This window comes from Vidua chalybeata, chromosome 26 (assembly GCF_026979565.1).
Source record: "Vidua chalybeata isolate OUT-0048 chromosome 26, bVidCha1 merged haplotype, whole genome shotgun sequence".
In the NCBI taxonomy this organism is placed as follows: domain Eukaryota; kingdom Metazoa; phylum Chordata; class Aves; order Passeriformes; family Viduidae; genus Vidua; species Vidua chalybeata.
In genome coordinates, this window is record NC_071555.1 from 2,246,424 (window position 1) to 2,259,891 (window position 13,468).

The window sequence follows — 13,468 nt, forward strand, 5'->3', positions numbered from 1 at the left end:
GAAATCCCGGCCTGAAACCCCAGCCTGAAATCCCAGCCCAAAATCCCAGACTGAAATCCCGGCCTGAAATCCCAGCCTGAAATTCCCACCTGAAATCCCAGCCCAAAATCCCAGACTGAAATCCCAGTCTGAAATCCCAGCCTGAAATTCCCACCTGAAATCCCAGCCCAAAATCCCAGACTGAAATCCCAGTCTGAAATCCCAGCCTGAAATTCCCACCTGAAATCCCAGCCCAAAATCCCGGCCTGAAATCCCAGCCTGAAATTCCAGCCTGAGATCCCGGCCTGAAACCCCAGCCTGAAATTCCAGCCCAAAATTCCAGCCTGAGATCCCGGCCTGAAATCCCAGCCCGAAATTCCCACCTGAAATCCCAGCCTGAAATCCCAGCCTGAAACCCCAGCCCAAAATCCCGGCCCAAAATTCCCGCCTGAAATCCCAGCCTGAAATTCCCGCCTGAAATCCCAGCCTGAAATCCCAGCCTGAAATTCCCGCCTGAAATCCCGGCCTGAAATCCCGGCCCAAAATTCCAGCCTGAAATCCCGGCCTGAAATTCCCGCCTGAAATCCCAGCCCAAAATCCCGGCCTGAAATCCCAGCCCGAAATTCCAGCCTGAAATCCCAGCCTGAAATCCCAGCCCAAAATTCCAGCCCAAAATTCCAGCCCAAAATCCCAGCCCAAAATCCCGGCCCAAAATCCCAGCCTGAAATCCCGGCCCGAAATCCCAGCGGGGGATTCCTGCCCGAAATTCCAGCCCGAAATCCCAGCCCGAAATTCTGGCCCAAAATTCCAGCGGGGAATCCCAGCCCAAAATCCCGGCCTGAAATCCCAGCAGGGAATCCCAGCCAGAAATTCCCGGCCCAAAATCCCAGCGGGGTTTCCCCTCTTTGCACCCGCCCATCGCTCCTGTCCTGACCCTAAATCCCCCGGGCAGGGTCCCTGTCCTGTTCCCTGACCCTAAATCCCCCGGGCAGGGTCCCTGTCCTGTTCCCTGACCCTAAATCCCCCGGGCAGGGTCCCTGTCCTGCTCCCTGACCCTAAATCCCCTGGGGTCTCCTCCCTGACCCTAAATCCCCCGGGCAGGTCCCTCTCCTGCTCCCTGCAGCGCTCTCAGGTGCTGGGAGGTCTCCACAGTTCCTGCTCTGGTCCCAAAAAACCTTCCTTGGAACCTAAAACACCTTCCTTGGTCCTAAAACACCTTCCTCGATCCTAAAACACCTTCCTTGGTCCTAAAACACCTTCCTCGATCCTAAAACACCTTCCTTGGTCCTAAAACACCTTCCTTGGTCCCACAAATCCTTCCCTGCTCCCACAGAACCCTCCACAGGTCCCGCAGAACGTTTTTGGCCCCACAAACCTGTCCCTGATCCCACAGAATATTTCTGGCCCCACAGACCCTCTCCTGACCCCACAAATCCTCTCCCGTTCCCACATCCCATCCCTGACCCCACAAACCCTTCCCCTGACCCCACAAACCCTCTCCCGACCCCACAAACCCTTCCCCTGGCCCCACAGACCCTCCCCTGACCCCACAAATCCTCTCCCGTTCCCACATCCCATCCCTGACCCCACAAATCCTCTCCCGTTCCCACAAATCCTCTCCCGTTCCCACATCCCATCCCTGACCCCACAAACCCTCTCCCGACCCCACAAATCCTCTCCCGACCCCACAAATCCTCTCCCGTTCCCACATCCCGCCTCCTTCCCCCGCCGCCTTTTCCCCCATCCCGATCCCTCCCTCAGGGGCCACCGACCCCGCCCTTCCCCGCCCACCGCCAGATTGACAGCCGCTTCACCCAATCAGCGAGCGCCCGCCGCCCTCAACCCACCAATCACCACCACCCGCGTCCCCGCCCCTCCCTGCCCGCCTTCTCCCCCGCCATCCCCGGATGAGGGGAGGCGGGGTTTCCTCGGCGCTCGGCCAATGGGGAGGGCGGGCGCGGGCGCGCGCGCGCGGCGGCAGCCAATGGGAGCGGAGGACGCCGGCGGGGACACGGCCAAGGTGACGCTGCCCACAGAGCCGCCGCCGCCGCCGGCCCGAGCGGACCCCGCGCAGGTGGGACCCGGCCCGGGCCGGCCCCGCGCCCGCCGCTGCCCCCGCCCGGAGCCTCGGGCCCGGCCGATCCTCGCTGGGGTCGTGCCCTTCGCTGCCCGGCGGGCGGTGGGGCCTGCGCCGCCCTCGGCGGGGGTGGGGGGGGGGGGGGTCGTGAGGGAGAAAGGGCGGGAGGAGCTGCCCGGGGGAGGCACCGAGCGGGGATTAACGGGGGAGGGAGGACGCGGAGCTGTGCGAGGGCTGAGGGGACAGCCGGGGACACGGCGGGGGCAAAGCCTCGGGGACACGGGGGGGACGGTCGGGGACTCGCGGGGGTTAAAACCTTGGGGACACAGTGGGGTTAAAACCTTGAGGACACAGTGGGGTTAAAACCTTGGGGACAGCTGGGGACACGGGGTTAAAACCTTGGGGACAACTGGGGACACGGTGGGGTTAAAACCTTGGGGATACTGTGGGGTTAAAGCTTTGGGGACAGCTGGGGACACAGTGGGGTGAAAGCTTTGGGGACACTGGGGTTAAAACCTTAGGGACAAAGCCTTGGGGACAAGGTAGGGTTAAAACATTGGGGACACAGTGGGGTTAAAGCTTTGGGGACAGTTGGGGACACGGTGGGGTTAAAACATTGGGGACACCGTGGGGTGAAAGCCCCGGGGACAGTTGAGGACATGGTGGGGTTAAAACCTTGGGGACAAAGCCTTGGGGACAGTCAGGGACACAGTGGGGTTCAAGCTTTGGGGACACTGGGGTTAAAACCTTGGGGACACAGTGGGGTGAAAGCTTTGGGGACAGTTGGGGACACAGTGGGGTCAAAGTTTTGGGGACAAAGCCTTGGGGACAGTCACTGTGAGGTTAAAACCTTGGGGACATGGTGAGACAAAGCCTTGGGGACACGGTGGGGTTAAAACCTTGGGGACACAGTGGGGTTAAAGTTTTGGGGACAGCCAGGGACACGGTGGGGTTAAAGCTTTGGGGACAGTCAGGGACACAGTGGGGTTAAAGCATTGGGGACACAGTGGGGTTAAAACCTTGAGGACACCATGGGGTGAAAGCCCCGGGGACAGTTGAGGACACGGTGGGGTTAAAACCTTGGGGACACAGTGGGGTGAAAGCTTTGGGGACAGTCAGGGACACAGTGAGGTTAAAGCTTTGGGGACAGCTGGGGACACGGTGGGGTTAAAACCTTGGGGACAGGGCGGGGTCAGTGGGACAGAGCCATGGGGACACAGAGCCATGCTGGGGACACAACCCTGGGGACACAACCCTGGGGACACAGAGCCATGCTGGGGACACAGAGCCATGCTGGGGACACAACCCTGGGGACACAACCCTGGGGACACAGAGCCATGCTGGGGACACAACCCTGGGGACACAACCCTGGGGACACAGAGCCATGCTGGGGACACAACCCTGGGGACACAGAGCTGTGCTGGGGACACAACCCTGGGGACACAGAGCTGTGCTGGGGACACAACCCTGGGGACACAACCCTGGGGACACAGAGCCATGCTGGGGACACAAAGCCATGCTGGGGACACAACCCTGGGGACAGTGGCCTGTCCTGGGGACAGCAGAGGAGCTCCGAGGGGCGGGGATCCCCGCGGCTTTGCGTTATTTCTTTGTTATTTCCGTGTTTTTCTCCTTGCAGATCCAGCAACATGCAGGCTCCCCTGGCGCTCCTCAGCTCCCCGGCGCTGGTAGGACCTTCCCTGGCCGGGCTGGCGGGAATTCCCGCTGGGAATTTGGGATTTGGGGCATTTCTCCATGCCCCGAGCTGAGCTGGGATCCCCGGGCGTTTTTTAGCCTGGGTTTGAGGAGGAAGGGAACAACAAGGTGACCTCTGGTGACACCATGTGAGGGGCTGGCACTCAGCTGCAGCCGCTGCCTGCGGGAGCTCCCGGATTTCCACGGCGCCACTCGGGAATCCCTTTTCTTTCCAGGAGGAAAACCTGTGGGAATGGGGGGGGGGGGAAACGGGGATTTCTGGGGCTGGGGCCTCGCTGTGCTCAGCCTGGGGTGTGTGGAATTGATCCCAGTGCCTGAAACAGAAACCCCCTCCAGTGATAACCCTTCCTTTTCCAATCGTTGTGTCCCGTTGGGGTGGTTTAGGGGGATTTCAGCGCTCCATAAAACACCTGAGCCTTTCCTGAGGGTTGGGAATGCTGATCTCTGCTCCCAGCAGTGGCTGCAGGCCTTTGGGCTGGGTTTTAGGGCCAGGCTCTCCACACAGAGGGCTTCGGGCTGGGTTTTAGGGCCAGGCTCTGCGTGCAGAGGGGTCTGGGCTGGGTTTTAGGGCCAGGCTGTCCACACAGAGGGCTTTGGGCTGGGTTTTAGGGCCAGGCTCTGCATGCAGAGGGCTTTGGGCTGGGTTTTAGGGCCAGGCTCTGCATGCAGAGGGGTCTGGGCTGGGTTTTAGGGCCAGGCTCTCCGTGCAGAGGGGTCTGGGCTGGGTTTTAGGGCCAGGCTCTCCGTGCAGAGGGGTCTGGGCTGGGTTTTAGGGCCAGGCTCTCCGTGCAGAGGGGTCTGGGCTGGGTTTTAGGGCCAGGCTGTCCACACAGAGGGGTTTGGGCTGGGTATTGGGGCCAGGCTGTCCACACAGAGGGGTCTGGGCTGGGTTTTAGGGCCAGGCTCTCCACACAGAGGGGTTTGGGCTGGGTTTTAGGGCCAGGCTCTCCACACAGAGGGGTTTGGGCTGGGTTTTAGGGCCAGGCTCTCCACACAGAGGGGTTTGGGCTGGGTTTTAGGGCCAGGCTCTGCATGCAGAGGGTGCTGGGGGTGCTTGGGCAGGGCGGGCTGGGCTGACCCCCTGTCCCTGTCCCTGTCCCTGTCCCTGTCCCTGTCCCTGTCCCTGCAGCTCCGCTGCTGCTCCAGGGCTCTGGCCAGGCCCGTGTCCGTGGCTGTGTTCAGCAGGCCTGAGGAGAGCGCACAGGTGAGATGGGGTGGGCTTGGGCTTTGTCCTCATCCTTCATCCCCATCCTGCTCCTTCATCCCCATCTTGCTCCTCCATCCTCATCCTTCATCCTCATCCTCCATCCTCATGCTGTTGATCAGGACCAACGTGCTGGGTGCCAGCCCTGAGGTGTCACTGCCCTGTCCCTGAGCTGTCCCCGTGTCCCCAAGGTGTCCCCATGTCCCTGCCCTGTCCCTGGCTGTCCCTGAGCTGTCCCTGCTCTGTCCCAGTGTCCCTGAGCTGTCCCCGTGTCCCTGGCTGTCCCTGCCCTGTCCCCTGGCTGTCCCTGAGCTGTCCCTGCCCTGTCTCAGTGTCCCTGAGCTGTCCCCGTGTCCCTGGCTGTCCCTGAGCTGTCCCTGGCTGTCCCCTGCTCTGTCCCAGTGTCCCTGAGCTGTCCCAGTGTCCCGCAGGTGTCCCTGAGCTGTCCCTGCCCTGTCCCAGTGTCCCTGGCTGTCCCTGACAGCCCAGTGTCCCGGTGTCCCGGTGTCCCTGCCCTGTCCCGGTGTCCCTGAGCTGTCCCGGTGTCCCTGAGGTGTCCCGGTGTCCCGCAGGTGTCCCCGGCCGTGCCGCAGCCCCGGCGGCAGTTCCGCAGCACGGCGCTGTCCCTGAGCTGTCCCGGTGTCCCTGCCCTGTCCCGGTGTCCCTGCCCTGTCCCGGTGTCCCTGCTCTGTCCCTGAGCTGTCCCGGTGTCCCTGCCCTGTCCCGGTGTCCCTGCCCTGTCCCGGTGTCCCTGAGCTGTCCCGGTGTCTCTGAGCTGTCCCGGTGTCCCTGCCCTGTCCCGGTGTCCCTGAGCTGTCCCTGCCCTGTCCCTGCCCTGTCCCGATGTCCCTGAGCTGTCCCGGTGTCCCTGCCCTGTCCCTGCCCTGTCCCGGTGTCCCTGCCGTGTCCCGGTGTCCCTGCCTTGTCCCTGCTCTGTCCCTGCCCTGTCCCGGTGTCCCTGCTCTGTCCCTGCTCTGTCCCTGCCGTGTCCCGGTGTCCCTGCTCTGTCCCTGAGGTGTCCCGGTGTCCCGCAGGTGTCCCCGGCCGTGCCGCAGCCCCGGCGGCAGTTCCGCAGCACGGCGCTGTCCCGGGACATCGACACGGCCGCCAAGTTCATCGGGGCCGGCGCCGCCACCGTGGGCGTGGCGGGCTCGGGGGCGGGGATCGGCACCGTCTTCGGGAGCCTCATCATCGGCTACGCCAGGTGCGGTGCTCGGGAGCGCGGGGCTCGGGGCCACTCCCCGGGATTCGGGGCCCTTCCCCGGGATTTGGGGCCTTTCCCTGAGATTTGTGGCCTTTCCTCAGGATTCGGGGCCATTCCCCGGGATTTGGGGCCATTCCCCGGGGTTTGGGGCCATTCCCCGGGATTCGGGGCCACTCCCCGGGATTCGGGGCCATTCCCTGGGATTTGGGGCCACTCCCCGGGATTGGGGGCCTTTCCCAGGGGCCTTTCCCTGGGATTTGGGGCCATTCCCAGGGGCCTTTCCCTGAGATTTGAGGCCCCGGGATTTGGGGCCCTTCCCTGGGATTTGGGGCCATTCCCAGGGGTCCTTCCCCGGGATTTGGGGCCATTCCCAGGGGCCTTTCCCTGAGATTTGGGGCCATTCCTGGGATTTGGGGCCATTCCCTGGGATTTGGGGCCATTCCTTGGGATTTGGGGCCATTCCCAGGGGCCTTTCCCTGAGATTTGGGGCCATTCCTGGAATTTGGGGCCATTCCCTGGGATTTGGGGCCATTCCCTGGGACTGGGGGCCTTTCCCAGGGGCCTTTCCCTGAGATTTGAGGCCCCGGGATTTGGGGCCCTTCCCTGGGATTTGGGGCCATTCCCTGGGGCCCTTCCCCGGGATTTGGGGCCATTCCCAGGGGCCTTTCCCTGAGATTTGGGGCCTTTCCCTGAGATTTGGGGCCATTCCTGGGATTTGGGGCCATTCCCTGGGATTTGGGGCCATTCCTTGGGATTTGGTGCCGTTCCCAGGGGCCATTCCCTGGGATTTGGGGCCATTCCCTGGGATTTGTGGCCTTTCCTCAGGATTTGTGGCCATTCCCCAGGGTTTGGGGCCATTCCCCAGGATTTGGGGCCATTCCTTGGGATTTGGGGCCATTCCCAGGGGCCTTTCCCTGGGATTTGGGGCCTTTCCCCGGGGTTTGGGGCCATTCCCTGGGATTTGGGGCCTTTCCCCGGGGTTTGGGGCCATTCCCTGGGATTTGGGGCCTTTCCCCGGGGTTTGGGGCCTTTCCCCGGGGTTTGGGGCCGGCTCTGCACGGCCGTGAGGAGCAGGATGGCTGTTAAGGACTCGGGATATCACATGGGTGTGGTGGTGGTGCAGCATTCCCTTACAAACGCTCCAGTCTTCCCCTAAAATGGTCCTTTAGAAAGGTCCCCCATTCCCCTGAAGATTAACCCCCTGTTCCCCTAAAAATGATCCACCATGCCCTTAAAAATGCTCCCCATTCCCCTAAAATGGTCCAGGGTTCCCTAAAAATGGTCCAGGGTTCCCTAAAAATGCTCCCCATTCCCCTAAAATGGTCCAGTGTTCCCTAAAAATGGTCCAGTGTTCCCTAAAAATGGTCCAGTGTTCCCTAAAAATGGTCCCCATTCCCCTAAACTGCTCCCCATTCCCCTAAAAATATCCCCTTTTCTCTTAAAAAAAACCCATTATTCAACTAAACGAATGCATTCTACTAAACAATCCATTTTTCTCTTAAAATAATCAATTCATTTAAACAACCCATTCTTCTCCTAAGTAGAACCCACTGTTCTATTAAAAATAACCCGCTCTCTTAAAACAATTCTAATGAAATATTTGATTTACTAATTTATTTTATTCTAATAAAACCGTGCTATTGTCTCAATATAATCCATTCTATTAAAATAATTATTAGGGTAAAATATTAAAGTGATTATTCTCTTAAAATAACCCACTGGTCAATTAAAATAATCTGTTTTTCTGTTCAATTAATCCACTGCTCTGTTAAAACCAAGTCCCTGAATTGTTTGAATCCTCCCCCTAACTGATCCCAGCTTTGGAGCTCTGCTGCCTCTGGAAGGGATTGCAGGAATTGCAGCTGGGAACCGCCAGGTGCCAGCTAAAGCCAGGGTTCAACGTCCCTAAAACCAGGGAAAAAAACAGATATCCCGTTATCCCATCCCCATTATCCCATCAATCCCACTGATCCCGTCCCATTGATCCCATCCCATTGATCCCATCCCATTGATCCCATCCCATTGATCCCATTGATCCCATCCCATTGATCCCACTGATCCCATCCCATTGATCCCATGGATCCCATCCCACTGATCCCATCCCATTGATCCCATCCCATTGATCCCATCCCATTGATCCCATCCCATTGATCCCATGGATCCCATCCCACTGATCCCACTGATCCCATCCCATTGATCCCATCCCATTGATCCCATCCCATTGATCCCACTGATCCCATCCCATTGATCCCATGGATCCCATCCCACTGATCCCATGGATCCCATCCCATTGATCCCACTGATCCCATCCCATTGATCCCATCCCATGGATCCCATCCCATTGATCCCACTGATCCCATCCCACTGATCCCATCCCATTGATCCCATCCCATTGATCCCATCCCATTGATCCCATTGATCCCATCCCATTGATCCCATTGATCCCATCCCACTGATCCCATGGATCCCATCCCACTGATCCCACTGATCCCATCCCATTATCCCATCCCATTATCCCATCCCATTGATCCCAACCCATGGATGCCATCCCATGGATCCCATCCCATGGATCCCATCCCATTGATCCCATCCCATGGATCCCATCCCGTTATCCCATCCCATTATCCCACCCCATTGATCCCACCCCATGGATCCCACCCCATGGATCCCATCCCATCCCGTTATCCCATCCCATGGATCCCATCCCATCCCAGTTGCTCCCTGCACAGCCTCAGGTCTGGGCTGCCTTAGGGAATTATTCCCTGGATTTATGCCCTGGATTGGGGAATTCCCTGGTTTGGGGCATTATTCCCTGGATTTATTCCCTGGTTTGGGGAATTCCCTGGAATTATTCCCTGGTGTTATTCCCTGTTTTTGGGAATTCCCTGTTTTCATTCCCTGGTTTGGGGCATCATTCCCTGGAGTTATTCCCTGGTTTCATTCTCTGGAGTTGTTCCCTGGTTTGGGGCATGATTCCCTGGAGTAATTCCCTGGTTTGGGGCATCATTCCCTGGAGTTATTCCCTGATTTTGGGCATCATTCCCTGGAGTTATTCCCTGGTTCAGGACATCATTCCCTGGTTTCATTCCCTGGTTTCATTCCCTGGCTTGGTTCATCATTCCCTGGAGTCATTCCCTGATTTGGGGTATCATTCCCTGGTTTCATTCCCTGGCTTGGGGCACCATTCCCTGGTTTTATTCCCTGGTTTCACTCCCTGGTTGGATTCCCTGGTTTCACTCCCTGGTTTCACTCCCTGGTTTCACTCCCTGGTTTCATTCCCTGGTTTTATTCCCTGGTTTGGGACATCATTCCCTGGTTTCATTCCCTGGTTGGATTCCCTGGCTTGGGCCACCATTCCCTGGTTTCACTCTCTGGTTTCATTCCCTGGTTTTATTCCCTGGTTCAGGACATCATTCCCTGGTTTCATTCCCTGGTTTCACTCCCTGGTTGGATTCCCTGGTTTCATTCCCTGGTTTCACTCCCTGGTTTCACTCCCTGGTTTCACTCCCTGGTTTCACCCCCTGGTTTCATTCCCTGGTTTGGGACATCATTCCCTGGTTTCACTCCCTGGTTTCATTCCCTGGTTGGATTCCCTGGTTTCACTCCCTGGTTTCACTCCCTGGTTGGATTCCCTGGCTTGGGGCACCATTCCCTGGAGTCATTCCCTGATTTGGGGTATCATTCCCTGGTTTTATCCCCTGGTTCAGGACATCATTCCCTGGTTTCATTCCCTGGTTTCATTCCCTGGTTGGATTCCCTGGCTTGGGCCACCATTCCCTGCCCCAGGCCGTCATTCCCCATTCCCATTCCCGTTTTTTCCCGGCTCCAGGAACCCCTCCCTGAAGCAGCAGCTCTTCTCCTACGCCATCCTGGGCTTCGCGCTGTCCGAGGCCATGGGGCTCTTCTGCCTCATGGTGGCCTTCCTCATCCTCTTCGCCATGTGACACCTCGGGGCCCTCCTCCTCCTCTCCGACCAGTAAACCACGGATTTCTCTACGGAAATCGCTGCTTTTGGGGCTTTTTTTACCTTTATTTTTCACCTTCTGGGGCCTGGGTGGAAAATCCCAGCTGTGGGATGGGAATGGGAAGAGAGGAAAATGAAGGTGGAGTTAACTCAAATCTGCAAAAATCCCCCCAAAATTGGGCCCTGGGAAAGCAGAGGTTGGGGTTGGGTGTTGGGTTAGGGGTCTGGGATGGAATTCCCAGAGGAAACCACGGATTTCTCTACGGAAATCGCTGCTTTTGGGGCTTTTTTTTACCTTTATTTTTCACCTTCTGGGGCAGATTCTGGCCTGGCTGGAAAATCCCAACTGTGGAATGGGAATGGGAATGGGAAGAGAGGAAAATGAAGGTGGAGTCAACTCAAATCTGCAAAAATCCCCCCAAAACTGGGCCCTGGGAAAGCAGAGGTTGGGGTTGGGTGTTGAGTTAGGGGTCTGGGATGGAATTCCCAGAGGAAACCACGGATTTCTCTACGGAAATCGCTGCTTTTGGGGCTTTTTTTACCTTTATTTTTCACCTTCTGGGGCAGATTCTGGCCTGGCTGGAAAATCCCAGCTGTGGGATGGAAACCAAAGCTGGAGTTAACTCAAATCTGGAAAAATCCCCCCAAAACTGGGCCTTGGGAAAGCAGAGGTTGGGTATTGAGAGAATTCTTTCCCTTTTGGAATTCCTGATGGAATTCCCAGAGGAAACCACGGATTTCTCTACGGAAATCGCTGCTTTTGGGGCTTTTCTTTACCTTTATTTTTCACCTTCTGGGGCCTGGGTGGAAAATCCCAGCTGTGGAATGGGAATGGGAATGGGAAGAGAAGAAAATGAAGGTGGAGTCAACTCAAATCTGTAAAAATTTCCCCCAAAATTGGGCCCTGGGAAAACAGAGCTCCATGAGAAGAGGTTGGGGTTGGATATTGGGAGAATTCTTTCCCTTTGGGGGCTGGGATGGAATTCCCAGAGAAAATTCTTTCCCTTTGGGGGCTGGGATGGAATTCCCAGAGGGAATTCTTTCCCTTTTGGGGCTGGGATGGAATTCCCAGAGGAAATTCTTTCCCTTTTCCATTCTTTTCCTCTGGGATGGAATTCCCAGAGGAAACCATGGATTTCTCTACAGAAATCTTTTGGGTTTTTTTTTTTTTACCATTATTTTTCACCTTCTGGAGAAGGTTTTGGGTGGAGAATCCCAACTGTGGGATGGGAATGGGAAGAGAAGACAACAAAGGTGGATTCAACTCAAATCTGTAAAAAAATCCCCCCAAATCCGGGCCCTGGGAAGACAGAGCTCCACGAGGGGAAGTTGGAGTCGGATATCGGGGAGAATTCCTGGGAATCCGTGGCTGCCCCATCCCTGGAATGTCCCTGGGAATTGTCCCTGGCTGGGGTTCAAGGTCCCTCCCCACCCAAAGCATTCCAGGATCCCGTGGCAGAAGGGAATTCCCAGGAATTCTCACCCCGGGGCTGGAGCTGTCCCTCCTCAGAGCAGAATTCCCACAAAAACCCCGGAGCTGAGGGGATTTTCACCCCCTGGCTGCTCCACGCCTCGTCCCTACGAAAGCCTGGAGTAGGTCAGGGAGGAGAAATTCCCAAATCCCACCCAAATCCCGGGATTTTGGGAGAGGCAGCCGCGCCTTTAAGGAAAGGCAGCCCCGAGGGAGCTTGGCTCGTTACCCGCTTGAAGTAATTAAATTAATTAACGCAGGCACTCCTGGTGCCCAGCGGCTGCGAGCTTCCCGGGAATGGGAGCACATTCCTGGGAATGGGACATGGGGAATGGTGGCTCTGTTTGGGGACACTCCTGGGAATGGGACACGGGGATGGGACACGGGAATGGGAATGGGAACACATTCCTGGGAATGGGACACGGGGATTGGTGGCTCTGTTTGGGGACACTCCTGGGAATGGGACACGGAATGGGACACGGGAATGGGGACACAGGAATGGGAATGGGACACAGGAATGGGACATGGGGAATGGTGGCTCTATTTGGGGACATTCCTGGGAATGGGACACGGGAATGGGACACAGGAATGGGAATGGGACACAGGAATGGGACATGGGGAATGGTGGCTCTATTTGGGGACATTCCTGGGAATGGGACATGGAATGGGACATGGGGATTGGGACACGGAAATGGTGGCTCTATTTGGGGACATTCCTGGGAATGGGACATGGAATGGGACATTGGGACACGGGAATGGGACACAGGAATGGGAATGGGACACGGGGATGGGACACGGGGAATGGTGGCTCTATTTGGGGACATTCCTGGGAATGGGACATGGAATGGGACATTGGGACACGGGAATGGGACACAGGAATGGGAATGGGACACGGGGATGGGACACGGGGAATGGTGGCTCTATTTGGGGACATTCCTGGGAATGGGACATGGAATGGGACATTGGGACACGGGAATGGGACACAGGAATGGGAATGGGACACGGGGATGGGACACGGGGAATGGTGGCTCTATTTGGGGACATTCCTGGGAATGGGACATGGAATGGGACATTGGGACACGGGAATGGGACACAGGAATGGGAATGGGACACGGGGATGGGACACGGGGAATGGTGGCTCTATTTGGGGACATTCCTGGGAATGGGACATGGAATGGGGCACGGGATTGGGAATGGGACACGGGAATGGGACACGGGGATTGGGAATGGGACACGGAATGGGACACAGGAATGGGAATGGGACACAGGAATGGGACATGGGGAATGGTGGCTCTATTTGGGGACATTCCTGGGAATGGGACATGGAATGGGACATTGGGACACGGGAATGGGACACAGGAATGGGAATGGGACACGGGGATGGGACACGGGGAATGGTGGCTCTATTTGGGGACATTCCTGGGAATGGGACATGGAATGGGGCACGGGATTGGGAATGGGACACGGGAATGGGACACGGGGATTGGGAATGGGACACGGAATGGGACACAGGAATGGGAATGGGACACAGGAATGGGACATGGGGAATGGTGGCTCTATTTGGGGACATTCCTGGGAATGGGACATGGAATGGGACATGGGGACTGGGAATGGGACACGGGAATGGGAATGGGACATGGGGACTGGGAATGGGACACGGGAATGGGAATGGGACACGGGGACTGGTGGCTCTATTTGGGGACATTCCTGGGGACATTCCTGGAAATGGGACACAGATCGGGACACAGGGAATGGGAATGGGACAAGGGACATGGGGAATGGGACACAGGAATGGGAATGGGACATGGGGAATGGTGGCTCTGTTTGGGGACATTCCTGGGGACATTCCTGGA

General features: G+C 57.5%; 1 protein-coding gene across 1 annotated transcript; it reads left to right on the forward strand.

The window, feature by feature from the left end:
* Nucleotides 1-1,946: 1,946 nt before the first annotated feature.
* On the forward strand, nucleotides 1,947-10,182 carry ATP5MC1 (ATP synthase membrane subunit c locus 1). Its single transcript, XM_053965480.1, has 6 exons — nucleotides 1,947-2,053; nucleotides 3,696-3,744; nucleotides 4,902-4,976; nucleotides 5,398-5,409; nucleotides 6,011-6,180; nucleotides 10,010-10,182. Exons 2-6 carry the CDS (start codon nucleotides 3,706-3,708, stop codon nucleotides 10,122-10,124), a joined length of 411 nt encoding a protein of 136 aa, XP_053821455.1. The 5' UTR covers nucleotides 1,947-2,053; nucleotides 3,696-3,705; the 3' UTR covers nucleotides 10,125-10,182.
* Nucleotides 10,183-13,468: the final 3,286 nt, after the last annotated feature.

Coding starts and splice junctions, on each gene's coding strand:
- ATP5MC1 (XM_053965480.1), top strand. CDS start 3,706: ATGCAGGCTCCCCTGGCGCTCCTCAGCTCCCCGGCGCTG. Junction 3,745..4,901: donor TCCTCAGCTCCCCGGCGCTG/GTAGGACCTTCC, acceptor CTGTCCCTGCAG/CTCCGCTGCTGCTCCAGGGC. Junction 6,181..10,009: donor CTCATCATCGGCTACGCCAG/GTGCGGTGCTCG, acceptor TCCCGGCTCCAG/GAACCCCTCCCTGAAGCAGC.